This window comes from Amphiura filiformis, chromosome 9 (genome assembly GCF_039555335.1).
Source record: "Amphiura filiformis chromosome 9, Afil_fr2py, whole genome shotgun sequence".
Taxonomy (NCBI): Eukaryota; Metazoa; Echinodermata; class Ophiuroidea; order Amphilepidida; family Amphiuridae; genus Amphiura; species Amphiura filiformis.
In genome coordinates, this window is record NC_092636.1 from 25,080,484 (window position 1) to 25,104,703 (window position 24,220).

Consider the following 24,220-nt stretch of genomic DNA (forward strand, 5'->3'; position numbering starts at 1 on the left):
AAATAGGAACTTGAGGAAGATAGCATTAAGAATTAAGAAAGCAACAGTGCAATTTATTTACATAGTAAGTGCAAAAGCGACATGCAGCAGCCGCTGACAAACCCACCTTCTCTACCTTAGTGACAAGCTGTGAGGGTAGCATTGAAGCAGAATCTCGTACAGGCACAATCGGCGGGGTTACAGGCATGGCAGCATCGCACACTTGCTGTGCGTTAGAAGCGGTCACACCAGCATGCTTACAATGGGTAGTAGGATGATTAGAGGCTGCAGCAGCCTGGAGGGCAGTGCGGGTTACTATCCTGGACCTATCGGGATTGTGATCGCTGTCGCTGTAGCGACGCTGCTTCTGCGTTTGCAAACGGATGTCGACGGCGTGGAGTGCGGTGAGAGGGATGTGCGCTGACAAGCGTTTGGCTTTCGCACTTGCTGTGTGACTTTGCTTTACTACCTGTTGGCCAGGTGAATGCGCATTGTTTGGGCTGTTTCTTAGCACTGCAGTGCTGTTGCTGCTGCTGTTGTTGCTGCTGCTGCTGTTGCTGACTACAGTGGTCTGACCATTAGAGTGTCCTTCGCTTGGAACTTCTGTTATGCTTTGCCCTCTTGTTCTTGATACAGACTGGGAGGCACTGACATTTTCTGGAGGCGATCCAGCCGCCAACTGCGCACTAGTTTTAGTTCTTGCTCCTCCAGAATTCACTAAAGTTGGACTTTGTCCTGATGCTGAGTGAGCTCCAGGGGACCCTCTCTGGACCCCTGTATGCGTATGTTGTGTGTGACCACTCAAAGTGGCTTTACAGGTTGTTATTGTTTGCTGCGTAGGGGTACTCCTTGGACTGCCAGAGCCTTGCTGAACAGGAGGTGGACTAGCCCTAGGCCTCTCCTGGTGGACAGCAGATGGCACTCTGTTGGGTACATTTGGACTCCCTTGTTGCCTATTTGATGCTTGTTGGTTTGGATTTTGACCATAATACTGCATTAGTTGTGCTTGCACGTTCACTCTGCAACTGTGCTATTGTCTTTTGTCCTTCAGCAGCAATAATACTTGGTCTAGCCTTCTGGCCGTCGGCTGCAGCTCTAAGCATAGTTGACGATGTCGACGTTGTCATTCCCGACAGCGGAGTTTGAGTTGTAGCCGAGCTAGTCGGTGCAGCGGTCCCGGGAGATCGCATTCGGACCACTGGAGCAGCTTGGGATGTGGGGGATGTCGTTGTTGCTGTTGGGGAGCCAGTTGTGAGGTGCAGTCTGGGAGAACCAGCTGGTTGGTTGACCTGAGGGGAGGTGGAACGTGGCTCGTTATTCGATGCCGTTGAGGAACTTTTTCGTTGTCTATCTTGTCTGTCATGTCTGGAAAAAAAGATAAACAAATTTACTAAAATAAAATTTATGGTGATATAAATACAGTAATATAACAGTATGCCAATACTGATCAGGTTTCACTTTTTGCTGTATGAGCAACAAGAACAAAAATCAGTTTAAAAGTTGCAATGGACAAAAAATGTTATCCACAGATATTCTTATGGCCATTTTGAAAGACTACTTGTAAAAAATAAAAAATATTAAGTTTCACTTAGAGAAATGCAAGGAGGTAATGAAAAGCAGTGATTGTACAGATTTTTGCACAGAAATAATTTCAGTTCCTTTCCTTGCCTTAGATAAGTAACGCCAAGGTTAACATTTTGATTGCAGTGTTAAAACAAATGCCTATGTAAGCTGGTTTTACTATCACACATCATGAACAGGAAATATTCAGAAGAGAACTGAATCAACTCTTGCATGTTACCAATTGAAAGAATTGTTACTATCTATTCCAGCTCCAGTGACACCTCATTAATTTCCCGGGATCTTTGGAGGTATTAGCATTTTACTTTGAATCAGTATGTCAGGGATGCAGTGCTAGTTTTAATGTCCCTCCAGTGAACATATGTCTAATCCAGGACAATATGCATGAGTTGGAACAGATAATAATACACAACAGAGATAAATCTCAAAATTCTTACGGACACAAACGTGAAGAGATCATCATACCTATAAGGCTGCATATAGTTGCCAGGGAACACTCCTAGTTCCCCCGTTCTGAGAGACATTCCTTTAAACCAGCCATCTTTACACTTCTCGTTCACCGTGTAGAACTCATTCTTGCGTAGCTCAAGCTCATCTGCCTTCTGGGGTTTGTATGAATACATTGCAACAAATCTGCGGTAGGCAAAAAAACAGAAAGAAAAATTCATTAAAACATGGATAAATTCATGAGAACAAAGTGGTTTAAGACATAAAATCCTGATGAAGCATAATTTGCACAAGAGCAACTGATACATGCTCAAAGAGTTTTAGTTTTCACAACTTTTGTCAACAACTTCTTGGTATTTATACATCGCCTTTCATGTGTGTACATGTACCAAAGCCCTTTACATTTATTCCCCTGTAGTTAGAAACATGTCAGCTGCCATACAATGCCCAAGGCATGCTCATACTTTTGGGCGGCGCTCAATGGACAATATTCATAACAGCTCCCCATTTCACCCCTGGGTAAAGAGAGGCAAGTAAGGTAAAGCGCCTTGCCCAAGAGCACAACACGATGGCACCGCCGGGGCTCGAACTCGCCATCCACCGATTACAAGGCAGAGCCTGTACCGCTGCGCCAACGTGCCCTATGATTATTTATTCTGTAAGTGCTGTCAGAGGTGTTTAAGACCAGGCAGAGGTAGGGATTTTAAATGCACAACTCATACACTCATGTATATGCCTCAGGCAATGTTTTAGAACATAACGCATTGCAGCTACAATATAACAAGGAATATCCAAAAGCTCAGGAAATACAAAGAGGACAGCAGTAACAAATTTATTTTTTACAATAAATAGTATACACACAGTAATTAGATAAAAATGCATCCATAAACATAATCAGAATGTTACAAATCAAAAATAAAATGAGCGATAAATTTCAAACCACAACACTGAAAATTTGCATTCTGCTTGTTGATGAGCAGTGTATTGCTACATTGAAACTTGACACTCTCGTTGCTTTGGGAATCATCATATATAATGTGCAACAGGAGGCAGACTCATCATCCTTGTCCTTGTGTAATTAATCCCTCCACACATTAAGAATTAATGACATGGAGGGGTCCTATTATACCAAATGGTCACATTATGCCAAGATCAGAAACGGATGTACAATTTTTTTTAAAAATTTTGCTTCATATTTTATAATTCAAGTTTCTAGGAACTTCAACGTGTATACCGTAAAAACTTGATAGTTAGCATATATGCTTACTATCGAGCGCTTTTGAAAACATGAAATTATACCATAGTCCGGCGCTTTACCAACTGAGCCAATGGGGTTGAGACACAAATTTGCTTGTTCATATTGATGTATCGATGATTTGCTTGAAACCCTTTACACTTTTGTGGATGGGTCTCTTCATGTTTGCATGCTTTAAAAGCGCTCAAAAGTTAGCACATAATATGCAAACTATCAATTTTTTACGATATTGGCTTAGAACACATTTATTTTAAGGACAAAATGCAGTTTACATCACAACATCAAAGCAGTTGCCTCTTAGTAATTGAATCCACTGACACATAATACTTAAAAGTAACACAATCTTATCAACAAACTAACATAAATCATTTACTTGGCAAAACAGGCAAAAAATTGTAGCTAACCATAGCAACAAAGGATTGGCATGGGAGCAAAAGTAATAACATAAGTTTACAAATCACATAAAACTAAATATCTGCAAAACAAAATTACATTTGCTTTCATTTGTTTGTCATATGAAATCAGGTACAAATGTAATTGAAAAATAGTGATTAAAAACCAAAACAAACAAACAAAATTCCATTAGGCGACAAAAACAATACCCCGTTCAAACCTGTTCTACGGGCTCACCTGACCCAGAATTTGTGTTTTGGAGATTTATTTTTAAAATTTTGCTAGAATCATGTAAAATCACCCGTTTTGGAGCTAAAATTTATCAATTTTGGCTGATCATTTTTAGAACATATGTTTGCAAAAAAATCTTCATATTTTGGAGATTTTTTGTTTACTATTTTGCTAAAATCATGTAAAATATGCAGTTTTTGTGGCCACCATTTATTAATTTTGGCTGAACATTTTTAGAAAATATGTTTGCACAATTTTTTTTTCAGATTTTGGTGAAATTTTTGGGTACTTTTAGCCTCCAGAAAAAAAATCTCAGAAATCGCCTGACCGACCCTACTTGAAAGGTCCGTCCACCCATGGAACAGGATTTTTTTTGTCTCCAAATCACTGACATGTCCATGTCTGGTCAATTAGCACACATCTTTGCAGATAAATCTTTAATGACACATGACCTTCTGACCATGTGGCTCTCTCATCAATATTGTAATGAAAGCAAAGAGGCTATACTCTAGTAATAATATATTGGGAAGATTCATTATAAATTCAACTTGTCACCTGATGAACTACCCTGACCTGATCAACGAACATAAGGACAATGTCACCCAAGTTTGTTTTGGTTAAGAGCTGATTTTCCTTACAAATTAGTATGTTTTACTTGTTTAAATGGTCTTCCTGTGTTATTTAGCACTATAAAGTAGTAGTGCTTTGGAAAATGATTTCAATTATACACCATGCCAAAAAAGAAACTTAAAATTTTTCACAATGTCATATCTTAAAATCCTGGGCATCAAAATGAACCAAAATTATACACATGTCAGTAATCAAGCATTTGTCAAACTGACACTACAGCAAAATGCACTGACACTGAACAGCTTTTGAACGTTTTTTCAATCGTAAGAAATTTTTTACCCCAAAATAGCTGACTTTACATTCACACAGCAATTCAAACTTAAACAATTCTAGCTGATTTTACTGACATAGCAAATTAAAAGAAAAATCTCAAAAACAGAAAACCTGAGTCGGTCAGACCCGTAGAACAGTTTTTTATTCCACGTTGCTTGAACATAATTTTCTTAATGACAATGCATTTTAATACCAGACCTTGTCTGCAATTTAATATCAGACAGCATCATTGCGGAAATATTGTCCCATAATACAATGCAATGTAAAGGAAAAACATCAAACAAAGGAACATTCTACACATACAAATTTCATTGTAATTATTTGATCATCTTGAATATGCACAATCAATAACAAACACTCAATCACTCAATTGCGTTTGATTGTGTTTAAAGTGCAAGTGAACTGGTCACATGTGACAGTCAAATAAACACAAGACACTAATAGTAACTTGTACAAATTATTCCAAATAATACAACTGTAAGGTATTCATCAATCAAATGGGCTATTCCATTTAAAATCCATTCTCCCCCCGAGGAAGATATATCCAAAGCCTTCCACAGAGGGAGAATGAGTTTCAAATAGAAGAGACAGTGGGGTAACTTTCATTTGAAATACTCCAGTTGAGGCAGATACTGTAGTGTAGGTAAAGCTATAACTATAGGGGGAGTATAGGTTTCAAAATGATTAACTCTGACCAATTACATTTGAAAAACATACTCCCCCTGTGGAAGATATTTCCAAAATCTGCCAGATTTCAACTGGAATAGCCCAAATCAATGCTAATGTAAGGCAAATTCAAAGTCATGTCTATTAACTGAGAAACAAAAAGAAAATTTTTTAAAAATACACTTGCACAGAGGAAGCTATAAAATTCTTTTGACAGCAAAATTGAATATTGAAATAATTATGTCAACATATGTTCCCAATAAAACAAGAGAAAGAAGAGTGCGGCATTTCATGCACGAACGACCGTGCAGAAGACGGCCGATAACAACGACACTTACATATTCTGCGCATGATGAGGATGATGACCCGGATGTCTATAGGAGACAAAACATCCAATAACAATATAAACCAAAACTGTCTCATCTCCTGGGACAGAGTTCAATAATCTGCATGAAGCGGTACACTCTTTGAATACAGACCTCATGTTGGCAAAGTATGAGTTTCGATACCCATATTTACAACAGGTCACACCACTTGCATACATTTATAAAGCAGGTTAAAGAACTGTGTCCTGAGAATGATAATAGTAATTTCCTAGCAACATGTTGTGTTTTCTTTTCATTACCAATCTGTAATCTTCTGCAGCCCTTTTTAACCCCCTGAGCACTACCTGCCAATTTAACATTGCCTCTGATTGGTCAATAACATGATATCTTCATTTTAATCACCAATCAGAATGGAGCTTCTTTTTTGTGTGGTGAAATTATTTTAACAATGTTGCTGATTGGTCCAATTGATAATGAAAACTTCTTTTTGACCAATCGGCAGGTAGTTCTCATGGGGTTAAGTACACAAATAACAAAAAAGAGATCAAAGATGCTACTGTTTACTGCGTTTATCCCATCGATGGTTTTCCAATCAAGTTTCTATTAATAGGTTACCAAAACAAAGCAGTGGAGATGATCTCCAGTATATTAGTAGCTTGATATTTAACAGAAAGAGTTCAAGTTCGGTGCGCTGATGTCTGCGGCATTAAAATTAGACTAGAATGGACGACGGGATGTCTGGCAAGCTATTATATGCATACAGGTTGCTTGGGCTGCGCTGAATTAGGTAGCGCGTCCTTTCAACGCCTCATTAGGGATTGTAACACATCGCGTTGTTTTCTTTTAATCCCAGCATGTTGTTCTATTGCAGTTTTTGTTTGCCAAGTTTTCACACTTCTTCCTATCTCACTGGGATCCACAACATGTTCACCTATCAGGACACAGTTCTTTAATCCCAATACATTTGTACATTCATTGAATGACCTTAGAAAATTTGGGTACAAAAACTCATACTCTGCAACTTGGAGGTTAAATTTTGCACTATGAGTGTTTAATTGAGGTTATTGAACTATGCCATTGGGATGAGACCATTGTGGTCCACGGTGTCTAATGAATGCATGACAACCTGATTGAATCTGATGATTGGGCTATTCCAGTTGAAATCCATACACCCCCTATGATAGACATGACTTTAATCTCCCACAGGGAGTGTGAATTTAAAATGGGGTTACCTGAATGGGTGACTCCATTTGACATCTACACCCCCTGTGTGGGACATTAAGGTCATATCTTCCATTGGGGGTATATCAATTTCAGCTAGAACAGTCCATATGAACTTAAAGGCAGATTCCCAGGTTTCATGAAGGGGGTCACCAACATTTTTAGAATGTCAATATTTCCACTTCATGGTATATTCATGCCAATGTGAATGAGAATGTGATCCATGTGACATGCCAAATTAATAAACAAAATTTATTGACAAAATTGTTAACTTCCCTTTAATGGGTTGCTTTCTTTTTGCATCAACCCTTTGACCCGGGCTTTGACCATCTTGAATTATTCAAAAAGGTCCAATTTTGTCCTCAATTATCTGGCCATTCATTTTTGTCCTTAATTAGATATTAATTAATTCCAATAATTATCATTTCTAGATATTTACTAATTAAGGTATTTTAATGTGAATACAAAAGGTGAAGGCTAAATATCTAATACCCATAGATATAAGCTGTAATGAATGATTAAAACATTATGCCTTGTCAACTTTCAAGAGAACTTAATAATAACCATGATTATTTTTAATCATGGTTCTTAAAAAATTCTCATGTTAACACCTTGTTCAACTTCTTGATAGAAGACTATATTAATTCCTGTTATGAATGTATGTATGTGTGCATATGTATGTTCACATGATGAAAATCAAACTAACAAACAAACATAAACAAACAATCATACAAACAACAACACACACAATAAACAACATGAGACAGTCCAATAACAAATAGCATTGTTATTGTTCTAAATATCGATGCTGATAAAAACACACTCACACCCCCGCCCTCGCTCCCTCCCCATCACTCGCATACATCTACCATCCTGCACCAGCAATCGTGGACTTTAATGTTAAACTGACATTCAATCAACATACAGAGGACCAAAATGGCAGATTTTGTGTGAGATACACACCTTGGTCTGGGGCGGACATTTTAAAAATGAATTTAGAAGAGCAGCAACGACATCACTTGCATTACATTCCAGATGTTAAATCTACATCATCTGCAAAATTTGAGGAAATTGCATGCGAGTCCGTTTTATTTTAGGGCCATTTGTCTATAACTGGTCTTTATATGTAGCCCTATGGAGAGAGTGCCGTTGAGGCGCTATAACCCCATTTAGGAACAAAATGTGATTTAAAAAACCGGACTCGTGCTGAATTTTCTAAAATTTTCAGAGTATGTAGTATGAACATGTAGAAATATAATCAAGTAGTTGCCCTACCTGCTCTTCTCCGAAAAAATAAAAAGTCCTATACCTCAATGATAATGAAACCTAGGTGTACACAGTATGAAACAGGCCTATCAACCGCGGTCAGTAACAATACCGGATGTATCTCCAAAATACATTTTGGCATGCAACTGCAACCTACTGCACACCTTTAAAAATTGAGGGCGTTGCTTGTTTGCAGGTTGGTCCATGGTTTGAATGTGGAAAGTCTCAGGTGTGTCCTCAGTTGAAGTCAAACACTTGACACATCTGCACACCATAAACACACACATAATAGAAACACACCTGTTTGTGTTTGCCAGCAATCGCGGACATTGTGTATTGCTATCACAACGAGGACATATGTATGGTGTTTTCATCGCCTAACTGTGGACAAGAATGGCAATTTTTTTTGCGTGCATGATACAAAACAGAATTTTACCCATCAACTGCTGAAGGTATTTTTCACAGTTCTGAGTAAGCATTGCTCAAATGCATTTAGCATGTATTTGTGGTCTATTGCAGCAGTTTGAAACTGCGGATGGTCCTCGATTGTAGGAATGTCCACAGTTGAAGGTGAACAATATTACGTGTGTCCGCATTTGGCAGTAAACACACACGCACCCCTAATAGAAACACATCACAAACACACACACCCCACACACACACATGGAAATGAAATCATTAAACAGTAAATGAATACATGAGTCACATGAAGTGCAAAGTCATTAGCTGCCCCCTCAGTTAATTTTTCCACTATCAAAAAGATAGTGGCGACACCAGGGATTTTTTTTTTTCAGGGGGAACATTTGGGGAGCAAAGTGAATTTCTGGGGGTGGGCAAAATCGACAAATTTTGCGCAAAATTGCCGCATAAAAAAAATTGCTGCAAAAGTTACGTAATTTTGGGGGTTTGCCTCAAAACTGGGGGGCAAGAAAAATATTTTTTTTTGGGGGGGATGCCGCCATTGAAAAGATACACCCTACTTAATTTCAACACTTACACTTCAACTTTATTAGGCTTTGGTGACATCGGTAAACTGGTTACTCCTGCACCACCAGCTTGTGCAGTAGGTGATGTCACAACTGTGGGAGAGTTTGGTGGTCTGTCATTGGAGGCAGCTGTGCCGGATATCTGTGCAGAGACAAAAAGCAACATACAACATTCAAATCATTAAAACAAATGTTATTATTCACTTATTCAATCTTTCCTAGTAAATGAGTACACCAGATGTGTCACATGGTAATGTGCATTATATTATTTTCATACTGTTGTTGGCTGATTTTGATTTGCCAACTTCTATTTAGTCACATCCAAACTGGGCTAATCCAGTTGAAATCCATACCCCTTATGGAAGACATGATCTTAATCTTCCACACAGGGAGTGTGAATTTCAAATGGGGTTACCTAAATGGATGGCTCCATTTGAAATCTACATCCCCCATGTAAGCGATTAAGGATAATGATGTCAATGCTTTTTCACAGTTGCGCCTAAAGCGTTCCGACAAACCCCCCTTGTATGTGTGCGTATATGCTCTGTGCGATTAACTTTACATGTGCGATTCAAACCTGCGACCCCAAAATACACATGAACGTCACTACTGAACTTGAGGTGAATTAAAGAGTAGTGAAGCACCAGACTTGCCTAACAGGACAATCAGGGACTATTTGCACCCTAAAATTCATCCAAATTCAGATTTTAGCATTTCTGCAACATGCATACTGAAATGTACTAACATCATAAACCATGCAAATGCCAAATGTGGAAGTAATATAATTAAGGTAACATCTGACATTAAACATGAAGGTTTGATAAAGGTTTGTGTGTCCTTTTATTGTTCATAATTTATAGTAGCCCGAGTTTTCGATCTAAGCAGAATCCAAGCAGGCAAACTGATTAAGATTATGCTTGGATCGAAAGCTCGGGACACTGAAACCTATACACAGGCTTTTTTTGTGGACAAGCAGTTTACAACAGCTCATTTAAAAAATATTTTTTAATCTTGTTAAATTAGAAACAGTGGTTAACATACAAATGTGTACAGGCATAGACAGATACCCATTAACAACAAGTTATTTCCAACATTTTATCACATAACCAAATCAACCACAGGCTATTACGATCAAATTGAACAATTCATTCCTGTTGATCATTTACTGGAGCATTTAGGCAAACCACTTTATATTAGAAAATCCTAGATTGTTCCTTTAATAGCTCACAGCTAGGCTCATTCTGAATGTAATTCAGTGTTTCAATTTTCCTTTCAGACAAAGCACTGCTTTATTTAAAAGGTTACAGGAATAAATAAATAAATCACAGTTCAACAAAACAAGCTCTCCAGACATGTAAACAGTTAATTCTATTAGGTTGCCGTGTCCTGGGACAGAGCGGTATTGGCTACCCTGCAGGCTAATGCTACATTGCATCATGAAAATGCATGTTGCTAGTTTCGTACAACCATATTATCCTGTTATGCTTTACTCAGGCTATAAAATCAAAAGCAATTTTGCTATACAGGTATTAAAATTATCCTAATAAACTTTCCCTCCCCTTTCGATTACAGCATTCTGTGGAATATGTCTATCTTAACCGCAAAGTACTTCAGCATGACAGGGGAATCCCTTGTCAGTAGGATATTTAAGAACATAGCTGCAACGAAGGAACTGTACCCGAACAAGTGCAGGCTGGTAATAAAGCATATGCTTTAAAGGATGTGTTCAGTGTCTCTTAAAATAGTATGGCTGCAAGTAAGGTGGGCAATGAAAGTTTATGAATTTATAACTATTTCATTTAATCTTCTTTTAACACATTGTACTAAATGTGATAAACTAAATACCACCAAAAACTGATGATGCCCAATATTTTTCTTTCCCCTCCTTTTTAAGGCCTTATCAGCCTTAACAACCCAAAATGACAAAACTTTCAACTTTTGGCATTAATTTGTTGATTTTTCTCCCCCTCCTGAAATTCACTTTGCCCCCCCCCCTGAAAAAAATCCTGGTGCCGTCACTGATTATGCGACAAACTAACCGTATTTGGTTATATTGCTAATGCCCATCCCCTGCCCATCAAAGTTCTGCATTTAAAAATAAAAGCTGATTTTAAGCTATTGCACAACTGTGACTTTCTTGCATCTCTATATGATCAAGTAACTTCTACTGAAGAGCCCAAAATGCAATTTACCCTCTATTGATATGGGAAACAAAACTGATAAACAAACACATGACGATCTCATACCGTTAGAGGTGGTGGTTTCTTCCTGCCATTGCTGGCCCCTCCAGCAGCAGATGATGCACCTGCTGACCCTGCAGTAGCAGCAGCTTTGTTATCTATAAGATTAGCTGCTGTAGGATTACTGGATCTAACTAACACAGGAGAGCTAATCTCCATAGAATGTCTATTGCTATTATTGCTGGTGTTGCCGCCTCCTCCTCCTGCTCCTCCGCTGATGGCATGGCCGTTGGAACTCGATGACGCTTCTTTGTTGGATTTCTGAGTGAGGAGTAACGTGAAGGAATGACGCTTGTTGGAAGACTTGGATTTACTGTGAAATAAATAAAACGGAGATGATTCATTGTGTTATATTTAATTATGTTATTATATCATATTACCATACACTATTAATCAATCAGTTTTACCATCACCACATTCTAGTTGTGTTCACATTGTCAGACATACGTCCGGCGGATCTTGGTCGGCGGATGTTGCTAGGAGTAGCGGTAGACGCTGCCAGGAGTAGGTGCAGTGTGAATGATGGTCAGCGTCAGTTTCGCCAGGCATACTTCCGACGATTTACTCCTGACTTTTGTCAGCGAGCTGGGTGTAACCTCCGCGGTGCGTAAGTTGCAATGTGAACGCTGCTACGCCTAGCATCCGGTGTAAATTTGACATTTGTTGGTCGGAACTAAGAAATTACATATCGTGTGGTTGAAAAAGGTCATGGAAACACCGGAAGTGGTATGTTTACGCCGACCAGAAGTGAATGCTAGGTGGAACTGGTCAGCGTAAGCCTTAATGCTAGGAGTAGGCTAGGTGTGGAAACGCGGTAAGAGTAGGTTAAATATTTGTGGAATTTTGATCAATGTTAGCGTCAGTTTACGCCGGGTGCAACTCAAAATGTGAACACAACTTCTATTTCATAGTTTTAATCTCATGTTTTATGTTGCCTTCACCTTTACAAAGGTCAGTCCATAACATTCTTTAGTTTATCAAATTAACCAAATGTTTCGAGATTTATGATCTGTATATAGTGATCACTGTCTAAGGACATTATTATCATTACTCTTTATTCACTTGTTCACACCATGTGCAGTAACTCCATCCAAATATTAATAATTATTTACAACAAAATAAACTGTGGCTTAAATAAATTCCTTTTAGATTGATATGTACTGCCAACACCTCAGGGAGGGTTCTTAGTGGAAGGTAGGCATGGGAACGTGTGGCTGAGAGGGGCTACATATTTTTCAGGCTCTCAACTGTGTGTGTAGTTGTATGTTGTAACTTAAAGGTGAGTGAAGGGTGCTCGCTCTAAGCCTAGACATTTGGAGCATCAACTCATTCAAATTTTGTGGGTTTTTAATATTTTGTATGTATGATTTGAATGAAATAAATTGATGTCTGTTTGGTGATATTTAGCGACAGGTCGGAATATTGCACAAATCTAGTTTAGGTGATTTCTAAACAAATAATACTCTTTTAAAAAATCTGGAAATGCAAATTTGACAATGTTTGGTAGCCAAATTTTTTTCCTTCAAAATGATGGCATAAAAGGCAGACATTAATCATTTTAAAATCTAGTCCATTTATATTAAGTATACATAGTATGTGACCATCCACCACAAATCTAATCCATTTGTGACCATCCGTCACAAATGGGCCGTAATGCTCTTTTTCCTTTCTTGTCTTTCTCTCTTTTAGCGCTTTGCCTACTTTTGTAAAAGGCGCTTTATAAATCGCATTGTTTATGTTTAATGTCATGTCAGCAGAGCTAGATTTTACAGTCCATTGAATCTTACAAGAAAACAATAGGAAATTGGATTTCCCAACATATTATTTAATTTTTACTACATTCCGAACAAGTAAACAGGGGCATGTAATATATCATTGTAAAGCTTATTTTGAGGAGAATTTGCCTGTCTAACATCTTAAAAAGTGAAAATGCAGACATTACAGTCCGTTTGTGGTGGACGGTCACATATTTGGGTTTCTTTTTGGTTAACCAAAATTGCGACACCCCCTCAGTACCCGATACTTTTTTCCTATTCCAGTGAGATTCATCATGCCCACAAGATTTCCACTAGGGTGGCCTCCCAGTTTTACATTAAAATGCTAGTGGTCTTGAAAAGGAAAGAGAAACTGACTGGGCAGTCTGTTCCATTTATGAAGTAAATCATCCATGGAATGCCTCTTAAGCCTGGCCTTACACAGATCACTTAACACAATGTAATACACAGTGGGAGTAATATATACTATGTGCAGAGAGACACTCATCTAGGAGGTGTATGCGTCTCTATGCACATGCATTTTTGTGAACATTCATCCTATTTATAAATACCAAATATTTGTCTTTTTTTTGTACAAAACTTTTTTTATTGATCGATTATTAATTATTTAATCATTTTTGTTCTCATGATAGTGATTGTAAGTTTATTCCAAGGTAAAATGCAATTTGTTTGAAAGAGAACAAGGTTAAAATAAAATGTCAAATAAAACAAAAGGACTTGTGATGATGGATCATCAGATTGACTATTCATCTGTTACTTTGCCCTGCAGATTGGTACTCTTTTGTTCAATTTTGTCCAATATCAAATCCTTACAAAATAAAATTAATAATAATTCATCATTATCATGTCATGAATACTGAAAACTGCTACAATTTTCAATTTGCAACAATGCTATTTTTTAGGGCCACTGCCTTCTTTGTACACACTATGGGCCTGTACATAGTTGAAGACAGTAATGTAAAATCTTACTATTATTATTATTATCTACTGAAGACAGTAATTATGCAATTGATTACCATCTACTAAAGTCAGTAATTATTTAATTTATTATTACTATCTACTGAAGACAGCAATTATATAATTTTATACTATGATATTTTGCAAGCGTGTTTTGTTACCGGTGCATGTAAAATGCATCCTACATTTTCCTGGATGGTACAAAGTAGAATGCATTCATACAATTTACATGCAACAGTCATCAAAGTTCAGGCTATACCAGTCCTAAATGTTCACCCATCTGTTTTTACCTGCTCCCGCTTGCTTCGTGACCACCCTGCTCTGCATTACCACTTGATGGATGGGACGAGCCACTCCCATCTGCCGTACCCGGTGCTTGGGAATCGATCAAATGTTGCGCTGAACCATTCAACTGAGGAGAGAACAAGGTCATAATATTATTTATAGGAATATCTTGCCTTATTCATCTGTATCTGATGAGTATGAACTCACACTACTTCCGTCCTGCTGGGTTATTTGATCTATACCACTTTAGCTCTTAATTTGCTCACACATCTTCGATAAAACCCTAAGAAGGAAAGGAGTCGAAGCAGCATTTTTTACAGGATGGAGTGCCCATCTCTCTTTTGTTAGCGATTAGGCCAGACTGTGAAATGTTGCTGTGGGAGGATCGCCACACCTCTTCCACAGCAAGTCTCTTACCTTCCCATCATTTAAGAATGCCAGTACCCATTTATACACCTGGGTGGAGAGGAGTAATCGACATAAAGTGCCATCTCACTTCCCTGCTCAAGGGCACAAACCCGCAACCTTCCGATTATGAGTCGGAGCCTGTTCCGCTCAGCCACCATAAACCAAAAACTTAACCAACATTGATAAACTTGATTTATGATACATTCTTAATTTGTTTGGATAAAATAACTGAATTGCCAAAGTTTCTATTTAAGCCAAATCAATTCAGTAGTCACTGTAAAGATAGTGCTAATTTGTTCAAAACTTCACCAATTATGACCAAATGCCTCATCAGAAGACATTTAATTAAGTTTATAAATAAACATAATTTTGCTGTATTTCATTTGATAACCATCACTGCACATTCCCATTTTGTATGTTTCAGAACAATACACGACCCCAAAGGGAAAATGCATTGTGATGGATAAAATTTAAGTGTCAAGTGCATTGATTATAGGCCTATGTCATTTGAACATCAATCAAATCTTATCCAGTCATTAACCTAATTGATGGGCATCATTAAAGGATGCTTACTTTTAATTCCCATCATAAATAGTCCTCATTAGTTCCCCGAAAAACCCTCATCTGCAATTAAATCAAACTAGCCATTACACAGAGCAATAAGTGACTCATAAATGTTTGAAGCAGCAACCAATTTCAATATGTGAAAATGCATTTATCAAGATGTTATTAGTTTATTAGCCAAATGAATATTAACGACTTCATGTGTCACTGGCCTGAAACAAGATCCCTGTGGTACACACATAACAATGTCTGTCCTTACCTCAACGAAAGACAATGGAAAGATACCAATCTTATCCCCTTTCTGGCCTTCTACCCAGTTCTGATCTATCCTCCGTATCACCTTTAAAACTTCATCCTGTAAAATACAATACAGTCATGTGTTAGCACTATGGACCACAATGGCCTTATCCCAATGGCATAGTTCAATAACACCAATTATTAAACACTCATAGTGCAAAATTTGACCTCAAGTTGTAGAGTATGAGTTTTGTACCCAAATTTTCTATTCAATGAATGTACAAATGTATTGGGGTTAAAGAACTGTGCCCTGATACATGAACATGCTGTGGATCCTAGTGTAGACCGTGGTTTTACCACACACACTCTCATAAAAACCTGATCCTAAATATGCCAGAAATAAAATCCTCGCATTTCTATCCATCTAGTTCATGTTACATTGCCATGTTGTGTATATAATCATACTTATCATCCACAAAAAAAGGCCAAGGAAACTGGGTCTTTCGTGTATTGCATCGGAATACACATTATTACATATGACGTTGCCATGACTACCGACTTGAATTCGAGGGTTCTATTTTTATGCCTTTTATATCAACGCCACATTTCATTCACGATTGTAATTGAATTTGCTAGTCTCAGGCTCCACATATGTTAACATAAACTACAATCTCAATTACGCTCATCCATCAATGCATAGTTCTTGAACCCCAATATGCTTGCACATGAATAAAATGAACTTTGAATGTGTTGAGTACAAAAACTCATACACCCCAACTTGAGGTCACCTTTTCAGCTGTGTATGTTGAATGCAGGTCATGGAACTCTGTACTTGCGAATGAGACATTTCTGGCTCATTGTTATATGACAAAACAATAATTACATTACAACATTGTACTCTACAATTTACAGCAATGTTACATTTTATATTGCATTTGCAACATTTTTTTATAGCATGTTACTTTAACCACAGAAATATGAGATGCAAGTATCAAAATCCCTTTTGAAAACCAGGATCAAAGATTTGCTTGGCTTAGGGAAGTAATTTCAAACGGCTTTCAATATAATCTCACTTTCTGATATGTTTTTGCGAATTCACAATTGCAAAAGTTGAAACTACAACTCGGAATAACACAGTAATCCTCTCTGTGATTTGAGAGTAGAGAGATAAGAGAAAGATTTAGGGACTGAGACACAGATAAAGAAAAAGATATGAAAAAAGATTGGAAGAGTAATGAGTTAAAGAAATATTGAAGAGTGAGTGTGCAGTATAATTTAACAGAGGAGAGCTTGTAAGTGAGTAGTGTAAGAGAACGACAGAAAGAAGAAAGAAATTGAAGAAAAGAGACCTAAATCCATGGAGATACAAACGTATTATACTTATATATGTTGATACTCTTTTTAGGACAAATTTTTGTAGTGTACATTGGTTCACTTCAAGTTCGGTAGTGACGTAAATGATTTTTTGCAGTTGTGCCAACAGCGTACGTACAAACCGCCTTTGTACACATGCGTATATGTTCTGCGCGATTAACTAAAAGTGCGAGATTCAAAACTGCAACCAGCCCAATACGCACATACGTCACTATCGAACTTGAGGTGAACCAAAGAATAATAATCCACAACATCCGAGCATCTTTTTTGTAGAAATTGTCAAGAAGTAGTGTTTCCTGCAAATTTTTAAAAAGCAAAACGTCACTGGGCGGGAAAGACCTCATATGTACTTTTTGCCCTTGAACATGGATGAAGCAAACCATTCAATATAAAGTCTATACCTACAAGGCTTTATCCACGTTCAAGGGCCAAAAGTAAATATGAGGTGTTTCCTGAATGTACTTTTGGCCCTTGAACATGGATGAAGCAACCTCTTCAATATAAAGTCTACACCTACAAGGCTTTATCCATGTTCAAGGGCCTAAAGTACATATGAGGTTTTTCCTGCCCAGTGGCGAAAAGCAAGCACACGTACAGACAACATATCAAATTTGTTCGAGTCTTCACACAAATTTTTCATTTGAAAAAAAACTAAAAACATTTTGTTCCACTTTCTAAAACTGGGTGTTAGCACATCTATATTTCAAAATCCATCCAGGAAGTTCAAACTCTTACTGAACGTCTATCTGATATGATACGAATACAAAGTTCATCCCTACGGAGAAACAATGTAATTGTTTTGATATGTCATAACTGTCAATATGTTTGCCCTGCTGATTCCTCGTCGCCTTAGCTTGACGCTCACTCGCTCTTAGCCGAGATGCAATTATTGTTGTTTTTCACTAAGCTAGCTGTGGAGTGTCTCAACGGACCACGCATCTTAAAGATTCAGTTAGCTGAACTAATTGCTATCTTTTGATTTGAACTTCAACCCACCTGAGAAATTCAACTTGTACAATGCCGAGAACTTTTAATTGGATGATGTATCGTGGGATCGAAAAAGAGGAACCGCAGGAAATCGCACATTTATGTCATTACTGATTAATTCATCGTACAGGTGCCTACGCATTCTACATGTACTTCCTATGATATTCCTATTTTCTTTCTTATGTACATACTAGCAGGATATATTAGCGGTATTAATTTTATTGCGATTTGAGCTGGTCCGAGTAGTTTTGTGGTTTCTTGTATTTGTCATTAGAACCAGTTACACATTGAAGCTTAAAAGGATAAAGTATAATTATTATCACAGGCTTTTAGATTAGCAGTTCTGAAATTATCCTTCAAAAGAAGGCAGTGCAAAACAAAAAATTTCACGCTGTAGAACCAACACAGTTTCCTGTATATATATACTTTTTTCTTCACATTTTACCATTTTGTAAAAGTTTTTTCTCATTTTTTTGAAATTGTAATTACAAAATTATATAATAATTACAAATTTATTTCCTGTATGACAAACCATTCTTCATTCAAATAATTGTACGTATATTGTTACTGTAGCAGTTCTTAAAACAGTTTCTCTCATTTTGAAATGCTCATTAGCAATTTTGCCAACATTGCACGCTTCCCCCAGGCAGGACTCTTTGAAATCATCGGCCTCGATTCACGATAGTGTAAATTTACAGTCCTGTGATTGGGTTCGCATTTCATTCAGAGTTGCACCAGGTGCTATCCATATTCACTTTAACAACTTTTAATTAAATATTCCCCTACATCACAAGTACTGAAAAAAAAACCAATTTATTCACAAACAGATCAACAATGCAAATTAAAGAGCCTTTTGAAATTCAAAGTAATAAAACTGCTCACCAATATTATTAAATCAGAGTGAATTATTCAATTCAAACAGTATCCCACAAGTGCTTTTAGAGCAAGCAAAAATATAGCGATTGTGAACGCAACATCCCACTCAGGAATGGCAAGTGTAAAAAAAGCCCCGAGTCAAAATCAGCGAAGAAAAATCACTCAAATTTTTCCCCTTACCATTGATTTTTATAGGAAAGCAAACTACCGAGTCCCAGTGAGCAAGGTCTCTAAAAGTCACTCAAGTTCATTCTTTAGCATTGGATTTTATTTGACAGGAAACAGGTCCTGAAAATCTTCAAAAGTCACCCAATTGGGCTACCAAACTGCATGTTTGGCAACCCAGATCACACCATCATCTTGTCAATTTGCACAAGCTATGAAAATATTACTTATTCAAGAGACAATCAAGAAGCTCCAAATATAATATTCTCTTATTCAGCGCTTGAATAAATAAAACTCAATCAAACCTGTCCAAACACTCATTGACACCAATAATTCATGTTTCTTCGCTGTATAACACCTTCAGATAAAATTCAAGAGCTTTGGCTTTTATCCTTCAAATCTGCTGTGCACGAGACAGGTTTTTAACATTTGTAACAGCATATAGCAAATCAGATACAGCAAATGTTCTGATTATGTTGACACTACAAGACGCAGACTGACTCATTTTAGGAGAGAATGAGGGTAAATATGCATTATTAATCCATCGCTTTTGAGGAATTGTCATGGTATGCAGCAGCAGGTTACTTTTCTCCAAGATACTTGTTACAATATTATGTTGCAAAGTCTACAAAATATTGCTTTTTAACAGTTTTTTTTTTAAAGTAGGGGAGCAAAGAAAATTTGGCTGAAGCAGGATTTTTTTTCATATTTTTCTCTCCATGGGTACGGTAGCAGGTTCTTCCCTTTGAAGATACTCTTTACAACAGAAGTTAAGAAATAATAAAAATGTCAAAAATAATCAAATGTGTTGCATCCATTAAGATGGTTGCTGCTAACATCTGCACATATATGAAAATGTGGTTTTAAGCAGACAAATTTACAATTCCAATTTTGTATTTGATTTGGAAGCTAATTGCTATACAGAAAATATTGATTTCTTTAAAAAAATTACGCTATTCAAAGATGTAATGTTTTTACTACATAATCGATGTTCAGAAATTGCTAACTGTTAATGGAATGATTGACTTTTTTTTCTCGGGCACATCCTTAGTTACCCAATACGAATGAGTCATTCCAATTCATCTAACCCAACCGTCTCACGTCAACATATCGTTTCATCAAGCAAAAACCTGCCTCGGCTTTGCTGCATTCCAACAGGGAATGAAATTCTGTTGTATGAAAGCAACAACAAAAAAATGTGTGAGAAAGAATGGCTGCCAGTCAAACATTTGAACATGAATACGACGTCAACGCGACAAGGGGAAAAAACATCTTGATGAAATTTCCCCTCTTTCATTCTACTCTTACTCCTCAAGATTAATTTTGAGCCCTAACTCACGACTGACTTTTAAGCTGAATATGAAAAGAGACAGAAATGATTGGATTAAAAAGTGAAAATTTGAGTGGGAGGCTGGAAGAGCTACTGTAGAGCAGGAAAGAGAGGGAGTAAAAAAACTAACAGTTGGGTTGTTCCATGCCAAATCAACAAATTTGCTGAAAATCTTAGATGGTGGTCAGTGGTCACCCCCTCAGATTTTACTGAAAATCACTTCTAGCCTCTACGGGCAGGATTTCATTTGGGGGGGTGCTGATTTTGAAAAAGTGGACTTTTTTTCCAAGGGGGTGGCAATTTTGTTAAAAGTGGACTTTCTTCCCAAAATTTGGACCTTTTTTGTCCAATAAAGCATAAAAAAACATGATTTTTTTGATCAGTACGCTCGCAAATCCTGACATTTTGGGACTTTTTGTGTACTTTTCCAAATTGGGGGGGGGGAGGAGTCTACGGGCATAATGAATATGTGCCAACAATTAATGCTCCATAAGAGAACTATAGTAGAGAACAGCGAAGGGGTGAGAGAGAGAGAGAGAGAGAGAGAGTGAGAGAAATTGAGATAAAAAGGAATTGACAGCAATACAATTTAACACAAAGGAACTGATAAATTTTTGTTAATTTGCCTTTACATTTTCATTCACATACCAACACCCACCTCCCACTACACAGCCACGATATTACTGATAATGATTTGATGGTGTTAGTTGCACATATCGTTTTAAGTATAACTAAATCATGTTAAAACAAAGAATAATAATTAGTATTGATCCCATTTCCAAAATAATTTTGACAATCTGCTGGTGATCAATAATAACTTTTAGCAGTATTGATTTTCATTTTGCCTGCAGTAAGCTACCAGCTACGAGATTTTGCAGAAATAAAATAAACACAAAGGAGCTCATTGAAATTTCTAAAATGTGCATATTACCTATTCATAGACACACTAACATCCATCCACCCACCTCCCCCTACACACGCCAAAGGATAACACTAATTTAACTGTGCAAGTTGCCTACATCGTTGTAACTATAACTAAATGCTCTTAAAACAAAGAGTAATAATTAGTATTGATCCCATTTCACGGATAATTTTGACAATCTGTTAGTGATCAATAATAGAGCAGCTTTGGTTTCCATTTTGCCTGCAGTATTAGCTACTAGTCCAACAAAACTTCCTTAAATTGTGTTGCAGAAGTGTTGTAAAGTACAAAACACAATTTCTGATTTCTCAGGCAAGTAAGTGCTGCTTCTGGGCATACCAAATTTCTTATTCTATACAATTAATTTTTTTTTTCTTATGCCTCAAAGATATCTGTTTAAATAAATTTAAATAAGCTAAAAAGACCTGGCAAGACCTGATTTCAGAGAATATTTCCCGTTCAAAGCAACACAATTCACCGAGTCACGTTTCATTATTTGAATTACAGTCTGTGTTGACCAATTTTGCTAATCCCATGAGCACTACCTGACGATGTAACATTGCTTCTGATTGGTTAATTACATGATATCTTCACTTTAATCACCAATCAGAATGGAGCTTTGCAAATAATTAACCCCAATTTTTGTGTGTGGTGAAATTATACTAACAATGTTGCTGATTGGTCCAATTGACAATGACAACTTCTTTTTGACCAATCGGCAGGTAGTTCTCATGGGGTTAAGACTGCATAAAAGTGGATTACTTAAATTTAAACATGCCATGGTTACAGGCAGTGAACTGCAATGCATTGTGGGATATGGTTACCTTTAGGAATGTAAGGCAGTCCTTATCGTCCTGTTGATTGACCTCAAAAGTCATACTGGCGCTTTACACTGAGGGGCTCTGGCGGAAGAGGGTCAACACCTGCACGTAGCTGGCGGAAAGAATCCCACGATACCATTCAGCTCCCCCTGGAACCAATTCTCATCTATTTTTCTTCGCAGTAGGATAGTGTCGCCTTTGGCAAAGGATAAGTCCCTGTAACGAGAAGAAAATTGTTCAGGATAACATTAAATTACATCTCATATTTGATACAATATTTTGATATTAATGCTGTGTGCTAGCCATAGCCTTCAACATAAAAAGTCCAAGTTTTGAGACATTTTCTCAAAATATCAATAACTATCTTGAGAACCACTGAACCAATACTAGGCTTGTTTGTGCTCACTTTATTGAATTGTTCATGCTGATTCCAAATATGGCCATGAAAGTTGACAATTTTGACATTTTTGAATTTAAAAAAAATTGAAACTTGTTGTCTGCAGTTGACACCTGTGTGGAGTGATATATCTATGCATTGTCACTGGATACATATGTGTTGAAAAGGTTATTACAATGTACATCTTTTTAAATTTTTTATGGTGAGAATATAGCCCATCCTTGATACAAAAATTTTGAAGTATCTTTTTTAAAAATAGATAGAGGGGCGGCCTATCTGCTGTGTCCTAGCAGGACATCAGTCAATTTGAGACATTAAATATTAAGTGAGGATCACAGAGGATACATGCCTGAGAAAATATATAATAAATAAAGTAAAATAAAATACTCTTTAAAAGACACTGTGTGATGAAATAAGACTCTGTAAAATGATATCCACTCTCTACCTAGCATGTGAAAAGACATTCTTTTGATTGTGTTATCTTTTTGTTGTTGTAAATTTAAGCTTCCACTTACTGTGCAAACTCATATCTCTTCAGGAAATTGAAATACTTGTGACAATAAATAGTTTTGCAGACAAAAGTCAATTCAGGAAACCAAGTGACAACTTAATGTGGCTCAATAGAGCACTAAAGTTGTTGAGTTCCTTATTGCTATCTCCTGAAGATACATATATAATTATTATGTAATATGAACCACAGTATATTTTTGCTATCTTTTTAGTAAAAAGACAGCAAGTATCCACTTTCAATACATACTTGCTGTCTACTGAAGATACTTGTACACTACATAATTTGCTGTCTACTGAAGATATATTACACTGCATATTTGCTGTTTACTGAAGATACAATATACAGACCATATATTCACTGTCTAAATGAAGGCACAATACACTACATGTTTGATGTCTGCTGAAGATATGATATACACTGCATATTTGCTGTCTACTGAAGATACAATATATATACACCTATATTCACTGTCTAATGAAGATATACACTACATTGCATATTTGTTATCTACTGAAGATACAATATATACACTACATGTTTGCTATCTACTGAAGATACAGTATATACACTACATGTTTGCTATCTACTGAAGATACAATATATACACTACATGTTTGCTATCTACTGAAGATACAATATAATATTATACACTACATGTTTGCTATCTACTGAGGATACAATATATAAACACTACAAATTTGCTGTCTACTGAAGATACAATATATACACTACAAACTTGCTGTCTACTGAAGATACAATATATACACTACAAACTTGCTATCTACTGACGATACAATATATACACTACAAACTTGCTGTCTACTGATGATACAATATATACACTACATATATTTGCACTCAACTGAAGATACAATATATATGCCACAGTGTATAATACTCATATACACCTACTTCATATTTAACCATGCTGAAAACTCAATTTCTATCCAAATTTGTATTCCTTCAAACTTATCAGTGATTGGTACTGTTGTGCTCAACACAATACTGGCACTTCACAATCACCCCTTCATAAAACAACCATTTTATTAAAACCTTTACACTCACTCACAATTCAGCTGCCAATTTTACATAACATTATATATATTGACAATGTGTT

At 36.8% G+C, this 24,220-nt stretch overlaps 2 protein-coding genes across 3 annotated transcripts in view; both read right to left on the reverse strand.

Moving 5' to 3' along the window:
• Nucleotides 1-819: 819 nt before the first annotated feature.
• LOC140160419 (E3 ubiquitin-protein ligase SH3RF1-like) lies at nucleotides 820-22,252 on the reverse strand. The gene is made up of 8 exons (XM_072183654.1): nucleotides 22,199-22,252; nucleotides 15,743-15,838; nucleotides 14,517-14,638; nucleotides 11,501-11,807; nucleotides 9,266-9,396; nucleotides 5,794-5,829; nucleotides 2,026-2,193; nucleotides 820-1,344 (listed from the first exon to the last, which is right to left on the reverse strand). Exons 1-8 carry the CDS (start codon nucleotides 22,250-22,252, stop codon nucleotides 933-935), a joined length of 1,326 nt encoding a protein of 441 aa, XP_072039755.1. The 3' UTR covers nucleotides 820-932.
• Nucleotides 22,253-22,263: 11 nt separating this feature from the next.
• LOC140160791 (E3 ubiquitin-protein ligase SH3RF1-like) overlaps nucleotides 22,264-24,220 on the reverse strand; it is a 64,862-nt gene continuing 62,905 nt past the window's right edge. For both annotated transcript variants that reach the window (XM_072184094.1, XM_072184096.1), the window contains exon 4: nucleotides 22,264-22,411. In XM_072184094.1, coding sequence (XP_072040195.1) covers nucleotides 22,291-22,411 — 121 coding nt within the window. In that variant the 3' untranslated portion in view covers nucleotides 22,264-22,290. The remainder of the gene's footprint in view (nucleotides 22,412-24,220) is intronic.

What these genes read in the sequence shown, in the direction of transcription:
- LOC140160419 (XM_072183654.1), bottom strand. Translation starts at nt 22,252, where the DNA reads ATGACTTTTGAGGTCAATCAACAGGACGATAAGGACTGCCTTACATTC. An exon ending in TTCCATTGTCTTTCGTTGAG is followed by an intron (nt 14,639 to 15,742) that starts GTAAGGACAGAC and finishes TTCTCTCCTCAG; the next exon opens with TTGAATGGTTCAGCGCAACA. An exon ending in AACTATATGCAGCCTTATAG is followed by an intron (nt 1,345 to 2,025) that starts GTATGATGATCT and finishes CTTTTTTTCCAG; the next exon opens with ACATGACAGACAAGATAGAC.